Source organism: Cervus elaphus, chromosome 9 (genome assembly GCF_910594005.1).
Source record: "Cervus elaphus chromosome 9, mCerEla1.1, whole genome shotgun sequence".
Classification (NCBI taxonomy): domain Eukaryota; kingdom Metazoa; phylum Chordata; class Mammalia; order Artiodactyla; family Cervidae; genus Cervus; species Cervus elaphus.
Genome location: NC_057823.1, coordinates 61,061,567 through 61,081,246, shown reverse-complemented (window position 1 = coordinate 61,081,246; position 19,680 = coordinate 61,061,567). Strand labels below are relative to the sequence as shown.

At 40.4% G+C, this 19,680-nt stretch overlaps 1 protein-coding gene across 12 annotated transcripts in view; it reads left to right on the top strand.

Moving 5' to 3' along the window:
- Window positions 1-19,680, top strand: part of HTR4 (5-hydroxytryptamine receptor 4) — a 183,750-nt gene that overhangs the window by 112,036 nt on the left and 52,034 nt on the right. For 8 of the 12 annotated variants that reach the window (XM_043913213.1, XM_043913220.1, XM_043913215.1 and 5 more), the window contains 3 exons: window positions 12,331-12,484; window positions 13,406-13,447; window positions 15,768-16,336. In XM_043913213.1, the coding sequence (XP_043769148.1) occupies window positions 12,331-12,484; window positions 13,406-13,447; window positions 15,768-16,336 (765 nt within the window). The remainder of the gene's footprint in view (window positions 1-12,330; window positions 12,485-13,405; window positions 13,448-15,767; window positions 16,337-19,680) is intronic. The other 4 variants (XM_043913219.1, XM_043913223.1, XM_043913218.1 and 1 more) reach the window with 1 other exon arrangement.

Genomic DNA, 19,680 nt, shown 5'->3' with positions numbered 1-19,680 from the left:
ACATTATCCTCTCCACTTTGTACATCAAAGATGCATTTATTAGTTAACTTTTCATCATTTAAAGGTAATTCTTTGAGGGCATCTTTTACTTATCTACCATGACCATCCAAATGCTGGGTCTTAGTTATATTTTCATAAATAGTTGTTCAAATCTATCTTCCCTGTCTTAAACTTTTTTCATCTTGTTTCTGGGTTATTGCAGTAGCTTCTTAGTTATTATTTATGTGTATTATCTTATCTGTCAGTTTCACCTTTAAATATGTCTTTTTTCTTGTGTCCTCAGCTCAGAAAGCTTATAGGGCATTACATACAGTCCTTCCTATTTCTAGATGAAGTTACTTGTGTCAAGCCTTGCCCTTTTGTTACCATTACTAGGGTATGAACTCTGGCAAATGTGGGATTCAGTCCCAGTTCTACCATATCTGGCTGTGTGATGTTCGGCAAGTATATTAAATTCTCTGGGCCTTAGTTTCCTTATATTGAAAGTGTGGACTTTGAATGCTGCCTTGCAGAGTTGTGTAGGAATTAGAAATAATGTAGAATACTTCTGACACAAAGTGTGTCCTAAAAAAATAGCTGGTATGTATAGTAGGAATGGGCTTCCTTGGTGGTTTAGTGGTAAGGAGTCCACCTGCCAGTGCAGGAGATGCAGGTTTGACCTCTGGGTAACAAAGACCCCCTGGAGAAAGAAATGGCAACCCACTCCAGTATTCTTGCCTGGGAAATTCCATAGAGGAGTCTGGGGGACTGCAGTCCATGGGGTTGTAAAAGAGTCAGAGACAACTTGGCAACTAAACAACAGCAACATGGTTTGAATAGCACTAATTGTAGCAGAGAAATAAGTGGCAGTTGTAATACAGCTAGAGAAATGCTGTGTCACACATATATACAAGGTACTGTAAAGCAGCAAGGCGGAGGGGTTTCCCTGGTGGTCCAGTGGTTAGGACTCAGCACTTTCACTGCTGGGACATGGGTCTGATCCCTGGTCAGGGAGCTAAGATGCTATAAGTCATGTGCTGCAGCTGCTGTTCAGTTGCTCAGTCACGTCCAGCTCCTTGCGACCCCATAGACTGTAGCCTGGGCCTCCCTGGCGGCTCAGACGGTAAAGACTTCGCCTGCAATGCGGGAGACCTGAGTTCGACTCCTGAGTCAGGAAGATCCCCTGGAGGTGGGCATGGCAACCCCCTCCAGTTTTCTGGCCTGGAGAATCCTCATGGACAGAGGAGTCTGGCAGGCTACAGTCCAAAGGGTTGCAAAGAGTCAGACCCTACTGAGTGACTAAGCACAAGACCGTAGCCCTCCAGGCTCCTCCGTCCATGGGATTTCCCAGGCAGGAATACTGGAATGGGTTGCCATGTCCTTCTCCAGTGGCTCTTCATGACCCAGGGATTGAACCCACATCTCCTGTGTCTATTGCACTGAGGCAGATTCTTTACCACTGAGCAACCGGGGAAGCCCACAAGTCGTGTGGCATGCCCCGCTCCCCTCCCCCAAAATGCAGAGATGAAGAACCAATCCACGTCTCTGACAGGAGAGAGTCTCCCCTGAGCTTTTTGGGGCCAGAAGAACTTTCCAGGGAATGTGACCCTTGGGCTTAGTCTGGAAGGGTCAGTGGGATAATCATCCACTGTCTGCTGACAGATTGATCAATTCATATATATCAAAATATACCTTGGAAACCTTTCTGTGTGTTCAGTAAACCCTGCTAAGATTTTTGCAGGTTATATTTTTAGTGGATTATCCTTTTTCCTTTAGTCAGTATTAACTCAGGAGACACCTTCCTAGACAGCTGATATTCCCCTTCTTGCAAATTTTCTTATCATGAGTGTACAGAAGAATATTTAACCAAGAAGAACATAGTAAACATTAAATCTGCACATTGCATGTGGGATTGTGTGCAAAGACTCGATCTGATGCCCTCTGCATCTCTGACAGGAAGCAGTCGTTCCCTGTCCTTCCACCCCTATAGTTTTTCCTTACTGGAACCCACAGTTTTATCTCTGCTCTTGGCTGCATTCTCAGCCCCTTCCTGTGCCTGGCTCCTGGTGAATATCCCTGTGAGGTCTTCCCCACTGATCCTCCAGGTGACTGGCAGCTTGCCGAGCCTCTTGGGATGCCAAGAAAAAGGCCTTTAGTTTCTTCTTGAGCTACTGGTGCTTTTCTCTGTTCTCCACCTCCTCAGAATAGAACTGGAGGAACTAAAATACAACAAAATCAAGAGCAGAAAGATCAGTTTCTTTCTCTAAAATTCTGCCACAAAAATATGGATCACCTCCTGGAAGGAGAATTACTGCCCAGCTGGTAAACCCCACAGTGACCCGTGACTGTATGCTACCTGTTTACCTCTGTGGTTGTGTGTAACATCTACCCCAAAACTTAGTGCCTTAAACAACCATGCATTATTATTAGATATCACAGTTCTGTTCATCGGGAACTTCGGCTTGGCTGAAGTCACTTGATGGCTTTTAATTGGAGACTGAACTGGCCTGGAGGGTCTAAGGTCATGAGTTATATACCTGGCATCTTGGTGGGGTCATCTGGAAGGCGAGGCTCAGCCAGGCTCTTCTCTCTGTCCATGTGATCCCTATTCATGATCTCATGTTGATGCATGCTGGATGTTTTACATGACAGCTCCTGACTCCAAGAAACCAAGAGTCTTATTAAAAATTGGACCTGAAACTGTCATACAACACTTCCAATGTACTCTGTTGGTGAAACCAGTCACAGGGCAGCCCTGTGGGAAGGATGCAGATGCCCTGTCCCTGGATGGGAGATGTGGCCATCTTTAATTCATTACAGTTACAACCTATTATAAAAACTCAGGTGTAAGTCAATACCCTGTTTACACATAAGAAAACAGAGACACAAAGATGTGTAGTGTCCAAAGATTTGTCCAAAGTCAAAAGGAACATGCATGAAATATTTGGGACTAGAACTTACTGATTTTCTTGCTAAAGGCAAAATGCACTTGTAAATCCTAGGTTTGCTGGTTCAGCGAAGATCTTTAACACTTCTAAATTTTAAAAATGATTGTGCTTTATTGATTAGGAATTGTGAAAATATTGGTGGTGAAAGGTTTCTGTTTTCTCATTCCATTCCAAAATCCAGGTCTTATCAGCCACCTGATACTTCATCTCTTCTGTCCCGTGATTGACATTTTTTTTCTTTAGCTTATCTTAATTGGAGATTTGATTTCTGTGGATCATCCAAGATGTGATCTTCAGCCATGCCAGGTAGAAAAGCTGGGCTTGGATTAAGTCTATGAGAGGATGCTACATCTAATCAACCTCGCTGCTTGTAGCCAGTATGGTCTCATTGTTTCCATTCACCTTGAGGGATCAACTTATTTGCCTTTTGTTTCTTCGAATCAATGACCAGGAAAGAGGTTGAACTCAGTGGCTTCTATTTTATTTGTTAAATGATTTAGAGTCCCAGTTCCAAAATGTATTTAAATTTGTTTATAATAATATTTATTATATATATACACACACACACACACACACACACACACACACATATACATATATACGTATAAGATCAGGGCTTCCCAGGTGGCACCAGTGGTAAAGAACCTGCCTGCCAATTAAGGAGATGTAAAAGATACAGGTTCGATCCCTGGGTTGGGAAGATCTCCTGGAGGAGGGCATGGCAACCCACTCCAGTACCCTTGCCCAGAGAATCCCCATGAACAGAGGAGCCTGGTGGGCTGTAGTCCATGCAGTCACACAGAGTTTGACACAACTGAAGTGACTTAGAACACACGCACGCATACCTGTAAGGTCAGAGGGGCTGGGAGTAAAAATAGTAACTACTCTTTCTTAAGCTTTGTGTCAGAAACTTTCTAAGTTTTAAACATATTGTTCATCAATTCTCACAGCCAGTCAATGAGCTGGGCATAACAATCCCAGATGAGGAAACTGAGTCTTGGAAAGGTTAAGTAACTGATTCTAAGACCACAGAGTTGGTGGTAGCCACATGCAAAAACATAAGATGACTGCTAAAATCTCCTCTGATTCCGAAAGTCTAGGGCTCCAAGTTGTTCTCTTTGCTCCTTCTGCCTTCACTGTGGTTGGAAGGGCAGTAAGTGAGGAGGAAGAATTTTCCTTAATTGCAAGAGGAGTGGGAAAGATTAGCATGGAACTTAAAAATACATGACTGCCTTCTAAAAGTTGTCAAAGTAAATTCTGTCCCCAGAGACATTTAAAAGCAATTTGATCACACAGTTACACATGGCTATAGTTGGGGAAACTAGTGATTGGTCTACCAAAGGGGATTCTAATGGAGTTTTGTGAGCAATGCTTGGAAATGTTTTGCATAATATATTACTTTGTAAATATCCTTGCTACATTTTAGTTAATCCTGGCCATCTGGAACCTCATTTGTCATTTAAACATTTACTTAACCACTTTGTAAAAGTTTTCTAGTTAAAAAAAAAAAGGGTGTGAATTGTCCAGTGGAAGTCTAGAGAACAGACCTAGATTAATCCAGTGGATTAACCTAGTCCTCAGATGAGACAGAATTGCTTTTTCTGATGAACACTATCCAGCTAGCCTGTGAACCAACCACTCTTTTTCTTGAATTTGTTGTAATTCAGTTCCTTTGGTAGAGCAGTGTTGATTGTGATGGACATTTCCCAGTTCAAAAAAACTCTCGGTGACTCTTCCTAGCATAGCATTCAAAAACCTCTAAGACAATTGTCTCAAAGTGTGGTCACCGGATGACCATCAACAGATCATTTGGGAACATATCAGAAATGCAAATTCTTAGGCCCCATTCAAGATATACCTGTACCTGTGTTTCAACAAGCTCTCCAGGTGATTCTAAAGCACATCATCACTGGAGAACTATTGCACTGAGATCTGCCCCTCAGTCAGCTTTTTTAGGCTTACTTCCTTCTACTTCCATATAAACACTCTCCCTTCCAGCTAATTGTACTCTGTTGTATTTATGTGTGTATGTGGATACGTGGATGTATATTTATAGATGGATGTGTATATGTATAAAATTTCTGCCCCAGGTCTTTGTCCATGCTCTTTATAATACCTGGATCGTGTTTTCTCCTCCACTCTCCTTGTGCTATGTTGTGCTAAGTCACTTCAGTCGTGTCCAGCTCTTTGCAGCCCTGTGTACTGTAGCCTCCCAGGCTCCTCTGTCCATGAGATTCTCCAGGCAAGAATACTGGAGTGGGTTTCCATGCCCTCCTCCAGGGAATCTTCCTAACCCAGGGATCGAACCCGTGGCTCCTGCACTGCAGGTAGAATCTTTACTACTGAGCCACTGGGAAAGCCCAAAATCCAACTTAAAAGACACTTATTGGAGACAGCCTTTCCTCATCCCTCTGATAGACACAGCTTTTCACATTCTCAAAACCTGGTCCCACATTTTAGTGTAATTTATTTTAATTGGTAGTGATCCAGGGTTTACTATTTATTCAGCCCTTTTGTGAGTATAACTCTATATATAGCATTGTACTAGGCATTGAGGATACAATTGAGAACAGGCAAACATCTCTGAAACGTATAAATCAGTTCGGGGTAGACTTTCTCACAGCCTGTCCTAGATCATAGCTCTGAGAAGGTGCAGGTCTCTTATACTGTGCTGCTGGGTGTCCTGTAGGTTGTGTTAAGTTATGGTGGGTAGAGCGGAAGGTAATATTCTAGGCTTCTCTGATCTGTATAGAATACACCAGAGAATTATGCTGTCCTTATAGCTACCATTCTTAACAGGGAATGGCACACTAACACATACAGAGGACAGAGTCCCTGCCGTTGGTGAAAATCACCTCCTCTAGACCAGAGTTTTTCAACTGCAGCACCACTGTCATTGGAGATCAGGTGACTTTGTTGTAGCAGGCCGTCTTGTGCATTGTAAGACATTTGGCAGCATTTCTGACCTCTGCTCCCTGAATGTCAATAGCATCACCCTTTCCAATCATGACCACAAAATATGTCTCCATACATTGCAAAATATACTTTGGTGTGAAAAATCAATCTGGGTTGCATGCAACTGGGAATATTTTTACCTGCAGAAAATAAAACTCAAGAGAAATGTGAAAGCTCTCCTTAGATATCTAGGACCACTGTGCAGAAGGAGAATTAGAGATAGAAATTTAAATTCGAGACAGAGGGTAAAACTGGAAGTTACAGAAAATCAGTTTTGAAGGAGACCTTTTTAACTTCGGGATAGTCTTAAGTTTAGAGTGTACTGTTGTAGGACTTGGTGAATTCCCAGTCCTTTGTGCTTTCATGCAGGCTTGGATATGCTTCATTTTAGAAGAGATGTGGGGACTTGGGGATTTTGAGGATCCTTCAAGTTTTGAGATTCAACATTTTTTATGTTTTGATTGTTTTTTAAAATGGCTTGTAAAGAATTAGAATAATCCCTTGGGGGTTTCAGGGGAGTGACAGAGTGAAGTGACAGTAATGAGGTCAACGTCCTGGCCCTTGTGCCAGGCTGCCTGGGCCGGATCCCAGCTTGGTTCTTACCACCAGCGAGACCTTGGACAAGTCTTGACACTTCTGTCTTTCCTCATATGTGAAATGGGTGCATTTATAGTTCCTTTCTCAAAAGTAGTTGTGAGGAGGACCAAATGAGATTACAAGTAGGAAATTTCCTTGGTAAGGAAATGAAGAGTAGATCTTATTATTAACTCAGCATGCTTTTCATAAACTCCAAATAACTTGCAAATTTAACTAGCTATTTCTGTCAATGTTGCACATGTGTTTGGGGGGCAGTTCATTATAGGAAAAATATGTTTGTTATTAACACTGGTAATATAATCCAAAAGTAAGTATTAAAAGCAACCATGATAGGTAAAAATCAAGTTTTTTTATATCTATCTGGTCCTTGATCTACAAACAAAGCTAGAATGTTAAAGAAGCTCCCTTTATTAGTCAGTTCATAGTGGAACTCAATTTTTATTCATCATTTTCTTCAGTGATATTGATTTTCACATACTTAATTTACATCCTTCAAGAGGATGTTTATTTTTCTGGATCCTTTGCTAGAAAGCAAAGATTGGAGAGATATGAGGAAAGAAATTAGAAGGATATGAGGTGGCTTATTTATGACAGCTGTCTCAAGGGCCCCAAGGCCTTGGTGAGAATCTTGGGCCCACAAAGTCAAGTGAGAGCTTTAATTTGAGCTCCAAATAAAAACCTTATAGTTTTTAGTCTTAAAGTCTCTATTCTATGTCACTTAAAAATCATATTATTTTTATTGTAGGACATGACACCAGATTGAAAGTGTAGAGGAGAATATTTAAGTAAAACACATACTTAGACAAAGTTTAGTATTTTTCTTAGTCATCCTTACCTGTAATTCACAATTTCAGTCTAGTTTGGAGAAGGCAATGGCACCCCACTCCAGTACTCTTGCCTGGAAAATCACATGGACGGAGGAGCCTGGTAGGCTGCAGTCCATGGGGTTGCTAAGAGTTGGACACTACTGAGCGACTTCACTTTCACTTTTCAATTTCATGCAACCCACTCCAGTGTTCTTGCCTGGAGAATCCCAGGAATGGGGGAGCCTGGTGTGCTGCCGTTTATGGGGCTGCACAAAGTCGGACATGACTGAAGCAACTTAGCAGCAGCAGTAGCAGCAATATAGTTCAGAGAAAACAAAATTCTTTTTCCCCCTTTACTTATTGTTATTTTTTATAGTAGGAAATAAAGGATTTTTCCTAGGCTTGCTCCACCACCTAACATCAGTTTGTGTGTGTGTGTTAGCCTGACTCTTTGTGACCCTTTGGACTGTACCCCACCAGACTCCTCTGACCATGGGATTCTCTAGCAAGAATACTGGAGTGGGTAGCCATTCCCTTCTCCAGGGGATCTTCCCAACCCAAGGATTGAACCTCGGTCTCCTACATTGCAGGCAGATTCTTTACCATCTGAGCCCCAGGGAAGCCCCCACCTCACATCATGCAAGAGTAACTTTCTACAGCTGTCTGTGCATGAAACCATCACTATGTCCTACCTTATTCCTCTGGGAAATGAACTTTCCAAGCAACTTTATTCCAGTCCCTCATTGTTCAGAGCACAGACTGTGTATGTAAATGTGTAAGCGATAGGTAGGATGTGTACTGCATCCACAGGATGCCTCTTAAAGTTGAATTTCAAAAAAGAACCTGTCCCCATTATTTCTGTAACAGCAGCTCCAAGTAGCCAAGGGCAACACAAGTTAAGTGGCTCAGTGGTCAAGAATCCACCTGTCAATGCAGGAGATGCAGGTCCGATCCCTGGGCTGGGAAGATTCCCATGGAGAAGGAAATGGCAACCTACTCCAATATTCTTGCCTGGAAAATCTCATGGACAGAGGATCCTAGCAGGCCACAGTCCATGAAGTCACAAAAGAGTCAGATACGACTTAGTGACTAAACAACAACAATGCAAATTAATGCATTGAATGTTTGGACAACAGAATTTGGGGAGCTCTTATTGTCCACATGATATTCATTATGCTATGAAATCAGACAATCACCTTGGCCAAACTAGGCTTAGAAAAGAAAGTGAAAGTGAAAGTCACTCAGTTGTGTCTGACTCTGCGACCCCATGGACTGTATAGTCCATGGAATTCTCCAGGCCAGAATGTAGTGGGTAGCCTGTCCCTTCTCCAGGGGATCTTCCCAACCCAGGGATCGAATCCAGGTCTTCCGCATCGTGGGCGGATTCTTTAACAGCTGAGCCACAAGGAAAGCTCAAGAATGCTGGAGTGGGTAGCCTTTCCCTTCTCCAGAGGATCTTCCCAACCCAGGAATCGAACCGGGGTCTCCTGCGTTGCAGGTGGATTCTTTACCAATGAGTATAACCTTGTGGTCATAGTCCGTTTCTGTAAATTCTGTTGTCTTCCCAACATAATCCTCTAAACATACATATCTACTTATGGAAATCAGAAGAATCTTCATCTTGCCTCTTCAAACATACCTTTTGTCCTATAAAATATTTGATTTGGTTTTGCCTTTTTGAATTTTTGCATCTACATGACAATGGAGATTCAACCAAATTCCTGAAGTCTCCTGTCTTTCTTTACCCAGTATCTTGGTACCTGTTCCAAACCGCAAAAATCATAAGTTATTCAGCAAAGATAGGGAAGCACCTTTTTTCAGTTATTTTTTGATTGCCTTCTTTGGGTTGGTGGATGAAGAGATGCTATAATTTGAGCTTTGACCTGGAGGTGTAGTGAATAAAAATGAAAGCATTCTTACTTAGAACAAAGTTTCTATGAAGGACATATCTGGCATTCATTACCATTTTCACAGAGGCAAGGTACTTTGGTTACAAGTAGCAGAAACTTCTTTTAGCCAACTTTATTAGGTTTTGCTAGAGCTGTCATAATAAAGTACCACAAACTGAGTGGCTTGGAACAACAGGATATTTATTATCTCAGCTTTAGAGACTAGACATCTGAAATCAAGGTGTTAGCAGGTCCCTGCTCCCTCTGAACCTGTAGGGAAAAGATTCTTCCTTGCCTCTTCCTAGCTTGAAGTGTTTTGCTGGCACTCTTTGGTATTTTTTTGGCTTGCTGAAGCGTCATTTCCATCCTCTGTCTTCACATTGCCGTTTTGTCTGAGTGTGTCTGTCTTGTCTAACTTCCCATTTTTATAAGGATTTCAGTCATGTTGGATTAAGGCCCATACTAATCACCTCATTTTCATTTTATTACTTCTCTAAAGAACCTGCTTGCAAGTAAGTCCATATTCCAAGGCACTGAAGGTTTGGATTTCAGCATATCTTTTGGGAGAGGGAAACGCATTTCAACCCATAACATCGACTGAAAAAAGGGAATTTAGTGGAAAGATATGAGGTGGCTTGTTTAATTGAAGGAAGAACTAAAGAACTGAGAACCTAAAGGGGCAAGAGCATGACTGCCCAAATATCTAAGGAGCAGGAGCTGCTCTCAGTCCTGCTAAGAGCAGGAGGCAGCTGTGGGAATAGAGGGACCTTTGCTGACTTTCCCATCTTCTCATCACTCTGCATGACATTCAGCGTTCCAGGAAAATGTCTGATTAGGTCACTCCCTGGCTAGAAAAGTCAGAGTCACATCATTTATTTTCCCAACTATACAACAGCAAGTGAAAAGAGAATTCCCAAAGGACTTGGGATGCCATTACCAAGAAAGAAGAGGGAAGATGGTAAATGTACAAAACCAATATATAATCTAGCTAATCTAGGCCCTCTAGTAGGAAGTGAGGAAGGGAGCAAATTTTGAAAAAAAAAAAATTATATTTTCATATACTCCAAATTCATCAACTTTTTTGTAAGTAAACCTCTGATGATTATTAATACAGCCATTCAGAAAAATTTGCCTTTCTTATGTAAGTCAAGAGTGTGAAGAGAATTCCACTTAATCATGATTCTTTCCATTACTGAGTTAGCCTTATTTAGATTTGGCTATCATGTCAGTTTTATAGATAAAGAAATGAGTTCCGGAGTAATCCCCTCTCTCATTCTTTGGTTTGTTGTTCTTTGCACCCTGGTCCAGACCAGGACACTCTCTTGCTGGGCACAGAGAGTTCCCTGACGCACTGTGGTCGCCTACTCTTTGATGCCTTGGAGGGAAGGGTATAATTCTCCTCTCCCATATCCTATGGCACTCTCTTCTCATGCTCCAACACTGGGCTCTCCTTCTCATTTCACCCCCTCTCCCAATTCATTCTGCCACCAGCTTGTCAAAGAATATAGCCTTTGTTCTATTAGTTAGACTTTGAATTAAGAAAAGAAGGGAAGAGGTGGTAAAAATTAACAAACTGAATTGCATAAAATGAAGGGTATAAGGGGGTGGCTTATCATTAAATGGTGTAAAATCTTAAAGAATAGATTTAGCCTCCAGGCTGTCGTTTTGCTTTTTTTTCTTTGACTTTTCCAAAGACAAATGGCTGATAGGCTTACCATGATATTTTACTTGTTGTCAGATTCAGTGAACTGTCTGGGGATGGAAGTAATGGTCTCCAAGATTGGAACAACATACAAGGAACAATCTAGGAATTAGAGGCCAGATCATTGAGTGGGGCAAGTTGTACCTCTCTCTGGAGATAAGAAGAAAGCTAGTACCATAGGCAGGACTTCCTTGGTGGCTCAGATGGTAAAGCATCTGTCTACAATGCGGGAGACCCGGGTTCGATCCCTGAGTCGGGAAGATCCCCTGGAGAAGGAAATGGCAGCCCACTCCAGTACTATTGCCTGGAAAATCCCAAGGACGGAGGAGCCTGGTAGGCTACAGCCTGTGGGGTCGCAATTAGTCAGACAGGACTGAGTGACTCCACTTTCACTTTCAGTAATATAGGCAGAATCTGAGCTCTGCAAACCATGAGCAGAGAGTCCACTGAAGGAGATCAGACCCTGATAAATGGGAATGAGATGGTCTCTACCAGTAGGTAGGAAATGATGGAGCAGGAAATATTTGAAGCTTTACTTTCTTGGTATCAGAGAGAAATGCTTCAGTCCAGAGATAATACATGTTGATTTTATTCATGACTCAGGCCAAAATAGTCATTTGGCCCCACTCAACCACAAGGAGGCCAGGAACTGGACATATGTAGCAAACAGCAGTGATGATTTCCACTTGTCAGAATGCAAACTGCAGGTTCCTCCCCCTCAGGCTCTATTTCAGGAGATCTTTGAAATCTGCATTTTAAGTAGATCTCCTCAGGTGAGTCTGATATAGAGAGGAAGGGCAGAATCCCTGGACCAAAATTTAAAGAATACTGACTTAGAGCATCAACTCAGTGTAGGTAGGTATCAAGAGGATGGGGCAAGTTTGAGATACTGTTCTTAGAGTTCAGATGTAGGGTCAACTCTGGGTTACCTCACATTGTTGTCAAAAGGACTGCATATATCTGGACACAGACGCCCAGAGAGCTGGGCAGTAGCCTTTAAAATTCCTAGGCATGAGGGTAGTGTTAGGTCTGTGCCTGAGACAGAGCAGACTCTCCAGTATATGTTGAGTTTCTCAGGTATCGGGAGGGGAAGAGGGATATGGGACCAATGTCTGGTAATGGTTCTCATATGTGTGATCTAAAGTTTATATTTATAGTAGCAGAAACTCACTGGACAATACAATATTTTATTGTACAATTGCTTTTTATTTTCTCTGTTGTTCTCCCACTTCTCTCTCCCTTCCTCTACTACTCACTCATCCAATTTCCCCTTCTCGTTCTTTTTTCCTCCTTCCTTATTTTTATTCTCTACTTCCCCCTCTAATTTTCCCCTTTCCCACTATTCCCTCTTCTTATTTCCCTTCTCCTCTGAACTCTCTCATGAATTATGCCTCCTCCTTCTCCCTCTCATCTATCCTTTCCCTTGGCACCCACCCCCTCTATTCTCTCTCCAGGTATTATGCCATCTGCTGCCAGCCTTTGGTCTATAGGAACAAGATGACCCCTCTGCGCATCGCATTAATGCTGGGAGGCTGCTGGGTCATCCCCATGTTTATCTCTTTTCTCCCTATAATGCAAGGCTGGAATAACATTGGAATAATTGATTTGGTGAGTACTCATGCAGACCCTATGGGTTTGCTGTCTGACTAACTTTGTTTGCTTGGGATTCTAAATAAACAAACAATGTCAGGTTAGGTGGGTATCCTAAGAAAGATCCTGACAGAATAACAATAATAACAACAACAACAACAACAAAAAGCAGGCTAACATTTTTGAAAGTTTACTGTATGCCAGAAAGTAGTACACTAAATACATGTAATCCTGACAGCAGCATCCCTTTGGGAAAATTACAATAATTTCCCCCCATTTCACAACTGAGAAAACTCAGGTTCAAAAATGGTGAAGTAATGTGCCTGTGAATTCACAGCTAGTGAATAGCGGAACAGGTATTCAAAGCTTAGCAGACAAACTCCAGAGCCTGAGTATCCCAAGACACCTTCATCTCATTTCATGCTGAGACCCTTTGAGGCTTATGGTGACCCACGGAAAACCTGTCATGGGGGTGGAGGTTTCCAGAGAATGATGGGCCAGGAGTCCAGAACTGGACCCTGAGCCCAGCTCTGTCACTGAGCCACTTCCTGAAGGGCTGTGATGAGAAGATCCTTGGGTCCTCATTGGGAACAGTGTCTTTGAGCAGTGCAGGAAAACACAGGTTGCAGGCATCTGTCAACTCCTGTCTAGATGCTCTTGAAGAGTTTCCAACTCTGACATACTTTGTTTTCAATATCAAACTTGCATTGAAGATTGAAAGCTATGGTTTGGATCCATTAGCAGATATATGTATATACTTTTTTCCCTAAGGAAGTTGTCAGGCAGTTACTTTAAGATGGATCCCAGGACTCTGACCAGGGAATGGGGAGGAGAGATTGAGAGTGAGCTCTGACCCAAGAGGACCAGTCAGAATAGGAACTGCCTATTCCTCTCTCCATCCCATTCCTAGCCCCTAATCTTGCCTTATTCTTTGTCCAGGAAAGGATATCCAAGCCAAGACTGGGCCAGGATTTGCATGTGGTATGTCAGAACAAGAGTTCCTTGGGCTTCTGAAAGAAATGCTGGGGACAGAGGAGTGGAGAAATGAAAGGGGATCCGTACAAGGGAGACTGTATGGATATTTTTTTAAATCCTATCCCTTTTCTTTCAGGCTTTCAGTTTTATCACTCTTGGGGGAAGTGAAATTCAAATTTCTAATAATGAGTGGGTAAATATAATAATGGCCAGCAAATGTCGAACACTTACTGTGTGCTGAGCCCTGTGTTAATTTAATCATTGTCTCACTCAGGACTCACAACAGTGCTGTGAAGTAATCCTGTTATCATTCTCAGGAAACTGAGGGTCAACGAGGTTAAGTCATTGGTAGGGAGTGCTGGTGACTAGAGCTAAGCCCAAGCTTACTGGACCCAAGAGTCTATGTCCTTATGTTTGTGCTAAACTTAATCCCTAATGGAGAAGACCTTTGGAAGTATAAGCTTCTGTGCATCAAAATTTGTAACAAGGACTCAGCACTCTTACCTTCTGACGTAGAACTTCCAAGAGAAATAACCTAGTGAACTGTGTTCTTTTGTGACAGTGAGATAGAAGCATCCCCTGTTTAATTCATGTAACTGGGGAATGGGGCATCTGCTTACTATTAACATGCTTAGTGTTTGCTCCATGATATTGTAGTTGCATTTCATATCTTTCACTCATTTGCACATTGAATTGGCCTAGATAGAAACTAGCGTAACCCAGGTGTTCTCTATACATGTGTAGCTGATCCTTGTTATTCATGGTAATAAAGTTGCTGCAAATACTGAATTAGCAAATCATGAATCTTTGTTCCTAGGTGAAATATAGGATTAAGTTCCTGTGACTTGAGGCAAGTAATACTGAGATAAAAAGAGATTTTATTATAATAATAATGTCAATTCAATAAGAAGGTATACTATAACCTTACAATATACTATAAGACAAGATACTAAATGTGTACACAGTGAATGAAATAGCATATTGTTTATAATACATATTTTTGTTCATATCTGTATTCACGTGTGTGTTCACACTGGATGCAGGCTGACCTCAGGAGGGGAAGTGTCATTGGGTTACACAGCTCTCTTCAACCAAGATCTATTCCTAGAGAAGACTGATAACCAAGAGCCATCAGCATGCAGAGTTTATAAGTGGAAGAAAAGTCTTTCAGTTCCTAAGATGAATCTAGTATATCACAGTATTCAAGGCGAGTGAGGTTTATACCAGTAATACAACACTATATGCCACTGTATGAATTAAAGAAAGAAGGGAAAACCCACATGATCATCTTATTACTATCAAAAATGCATTGACAAGTTTCAACATACAATCATAATTTAAAAATTTTTCATCAAAGTAAGAATAGAAGGAAGCTTTCTCAAATAGAGGGCATTGACAAAAAACTGACAGCAAATATCATACTTAATAGTAAAATATTGAAATCTCCCCTCCTAAAACTGGGACTGGAACAATGGTGTCCACTGTTACCATTTTTATTCAGTATTGTACTAGAGATCTTACTAAGTTCAACATGCAAAGAAAAATGGTATTAAGACTAGAAAGAAAGAAATGAAGTTGTCATTATTTGCAGATCACATGATTATTCATGGAAAACATTCAGAAGAATCTAAAGATGAAATATTAGTTACTAATTTAACAAAATTGTTGAATACATAACCAATATACAAAAATTTTTCAGAGTTCTGCATATTAGCAGCAGACAGTTTGGAATATGAATTTAGCATAGTACTATTTGCATTAGAATAAAAGTGCAAATATTTATGTTAAATCTGGCAAAAGATATTTATATAAAAATATAAAATATTACTGAAATAAATTCTGAAAGACTTACATAAAGAGAAAGAATTATCATGCTTGTGAATTGGAAATCTTAGCATTGAAAAAATGTCATTTTTCCTCAGTTATGCTATTCTAGTTCCTATCAAAATTCTAGAAGTTTTTTATGGAAATTCTGAGAGATAAGAAGACCCAAAGCAGCCAAAAGCATATTCCTTTTCTACTGTCATGGTTTTATATGCTGTAGGCTTATTAGAAGAAAAACAAAAGTTTTTCTGATAAACCTTTTTCATTTTCTTTCCCCTCACCCTTTTCTTTTATCAATCCCTCCCTTTCCTTCTCTATTCCTTTCCTCTTTCTTTCGACCTTCCAAATCCTCCTTTTCTCTTCTTTTTCATCCTTTGTATTTTCTTACAATTTTTCTCATTCCTCTCCTGCTTCTTCCTATTCACTTTTTTCTTCCTTTCCCCCCACTTTTTTCTTCCTTTCCCCCCCACTTTCTCACTTCCTCTTTCCCTCTAACTCTCAGATAGAAAAAAGGAAGTTCAATCAGAACTCTAACTCTACGTACTGTATCTTCATGGTCAACAAGCCCTATGCCATCACATGCTCCGTGGTAGCCTTCTACATCCCATTTCTCCTCATGGTGCTGGCCTATTATCGCATCTATGTCACAGCTAAGGAGCATGCTCACCAGATCCAGATGCTACAACGGGCAGGAGCCCCTACAGAGGGCAGGCTCCAACCAACAGACCAGCATAGCACTCATCGCATGAGGACAGAGACCAAAGCAGCCAAGACTCTGTGCATCATCATGGGCTGCTTCTGCCTTTGCTGGGCTCCATTCTTTGTCACCAATATTGTGGATCCATTTGTAGACTATACTGTTCCCGGGCAGGTGTGGACCGCTTTCCTCTGGCTTGGCTACATCAATTCTGGGTTGAACCCCTTTCTCTACGCCTTCTTGAATAAGTCTTTTAGACGTGCCTTCCTCATCATCCTCTGCTGTGATGATGAACGCTACCGAAGACCTTCCATTCTGGGCCAGACTGTCCCCTGTTCAACCACAACCATTAATGGATCCACACATGTGCTAAGGTGAGTGCTCTGGGGCTTCTTAGATTTTGATCACTTGCATGACTCAGAAGAGGTAACTTTTGAGTTTTCTGTTTCCAGATGGATTATTCTTAAAAATTTGTATAGTATTTTCAAATATTAAAATAAACTTCTCCCATCTGTTAATGGAATAGAGTAGTGGATAAGCGCTTAGGCACTGGGGGACAATGGCCTGTATTCAAATCCAGCCTCCAGAGTTCTTTGACTTCAGCCCAGTCATTCAACCATTCTGAACCTTTAATTTCATTTAAAAAATGAAAATCATAATCACAATTTCTACATCACAGTGCTTTTTTGAGAATCATATTAGCTACTATGTATAAAGCATATGGTACAGAATCTGACACCTAGTAAGAATATAGTATATATTATCTACTCCTATTTACAGGTACTATTTTAGGGTAGTAATTAAAGCCATAATAAAATAGTCTTTATTTTGATCCACAGTGCCACTACTAATCATTTGCATGATCTTGATTTTTACTTTTTTCAACTGTAAAAATTGGTAATAATCATAACACCATCATATAGGACTTTTATGACAATTAGGGGTAATCATATAGGGCCTGACACATAGAAAGTGCTCATAATACTATTAATAATATTGTAAATATTAGTAGGAGTAGAACTAATAGCACATAACCTGATACCATAAGATGGCTATAAAATAACATGATAAGCTAAAATTAAACAAAGTGATAAATGTGCAATAGTAATGCCATGTGATAAATGATATAATGGAAGTATGGACAATGTAGACTGGGAATACGAGTAGGAAAGAAGCTGATTTGGTTAAGGGAATGAGGGAAAACTTCACAAAACAACATTTTATAAGAATTCAGCCTTGGAGGAGATGTCAAAGAAGGCATTCCAGATAGAATGAGCAGCATGAGGAAGGCACTGGAATATGAAAGAGTGTGGAAAGGTCAGGTGATTTACCCAAGGTCTCATAGGTTGATGTAGGTAGGAGAAAATTTGGAGTTGATTTTCAGTGACTAGGCATGATGCCTCTTTCCCAACTCTGATAATTTTCTTGCTACCCTGGCTTACAGTTGTTCTTAGCTGTGAAACTGTGAAAGCCATGTATGATAAGTACATTTATCCTTTAGCAAAGATGAATCATTAACAACATTTTTTTCCTTTGTCCTGAGATGCACAGGAATTTCCACACAGCAGCTCCTTCTCTGAGAAAAGCATTTAATTTTTCTGATGATGACAGTATTTAGCTGTTTTGGCAGCTGAAAACTGGGGACTTTTCATTTGCATGTGTAAGAAAAGAAGAAAACATAGGAGATTCTATGAAATATCAATACTTTGCTTCAGAGATTTCTCAGAAACATAAATTCAATTTTCTGTTACCGGTGTGAACAGACTTGCAGTTAAATCCTAGTATGATGTTGAGATTCCAGCTGGTAGAAAGGCCTCAAAGGATACTCCTATAGGCTGGCATTCTTATTTATAAATAATTATTGTGCCTTCATGAGTGTCGCAGAAAGGATCTTACAGTAAAGTGAAGTTTGTGTATTAGAACTTCTGTGTGGGTGCCAGAGAGCTTTTAGTGATTTAAGCTCAGTTGCCTACTACTTAGAGAGTCTGTTCTAGCAGTGCCTTTACTAAGACAGTTGTTTAGAACTGGTGCCTTTTCCCCACACTAATAGTCATAGAGTTTAGGGTTTCTAGGGAAGCCCAGGAAACCTATTTTACTAATACTATATTATTTTATCCCTCCTGCTTTTGGAGATCTGCAGCATGATTGTTAAGCAGAGAGAGCAGTTTAGAGATGGCTTATGTATATATTCTTCACACTTTGTTCTTTACATTTATTTCTTCCTGAGGCCATGAAAAGTACAGGAAATTGGTATCAGGTATTTCACTGTGGAGGTGAAGAATCTTGTAAGAGTGGAGGTAGCCTATACAGAGAAGAGAAAACTATTTGACTCCACAAGAGTGTAAGCCTTGCAAGGACAGGAATCCTGCCTGTTTTATTTCCTGCGACGTAACAAATGCACAATATGCTGCTTGATGGATAATTTAACAAATCATAAAATTAATTCTCCAGATTGGCTATTTTAACTCAATCTAAGAAAAATGTGTGTTTTTCCTAAAAATCCCACAAGTAGGACATAAACAAATACAGATGAATGAATGAAATATAAAACCTGTAGCAATGAAAAGTAAAGTCAGCTTTTATTCTACTAACCCAGCCCCTAGACAACAATTACCACTAGTCTATAATCTTTTCAGTGCATTTACAAACATTCAGAAAAACATACAGATTCACAGATTTTTTCTCCCTTCATTTTACATAAATGGAGCCATTCTGTGTGTACTTTTCTGGACCTTGCTTTTTATTCTTTAACAATGCGTTTTAGAGATCATCCCACTCAGACATATAGATCTAACTCATTATTTTTAACTGTTACATAATCTTCTGTACTAAAAATACATATTACATTTTATTTAGTTATTTCCCATTAATGGATATGTAGGTGTCTCCAATCTTTTGCTATTACTAACTGTACTATTTTTAATGTCCTGAAACACATTTCTTTGTGCATGTGCCAGTATTCCTTTCAGATAACTGCTGAAAGTGAAATTGCACTATTGACAATTATGTGCATTTAAGAATGTTATGCTTACCATAAAACTGACCTCCCAGAGCACCACTGGAGAAGGCAATGGCAACCCACTCCAGTATTCTTGCCTAGAGAATCCCTTGGACAGAGGAGCCTGGTGGGCTGCTGTCCATGGGGTCGCACAGAGTCGGACACGACTGAGGCGACTCGGCACAGCAGAGCACCATAGTACCTTGCATTTTCATCAGCAGGCTGTGAGAGTATCTGCTATTCTTTCCCCTCACTGGATATTATGCATCTTTTATTAATATACTACTTTGAAATATGCTCTTTCATTTTATTTGCATTTCCCAGATGATTTGATAGATTGGCCCTTTTTAAAATTAGTTATTGACTGCACCTTCCTATATTTGGTACTTTGTCTGAAAACTATGTTTTATTTTTCTGATTAATTTCTGGATGTTCTTTATTATATTCCAAATATTAATCCTTTGTTAGATAAGTTGCAGAAACATGCTCCCATCTTCTGCTTGATTTTGAACTTTGGTTAGCTTTTTTCTTACAGAAGTTTCAAATTTTGAAAAAACTCTTCTTATTTGACCTCTTGCAGCTGACTCAGCTTTTTTCTTGAAAAATTTCCTAAATTAATTTTCTTAAACACCATATTTGTCTGGGTTTCCTCTTAACTCAATATCAGTACCTTCTGAGAATCCTTAACAGTTCTTCCTTTTCTATCTGGCCTCTAAATGT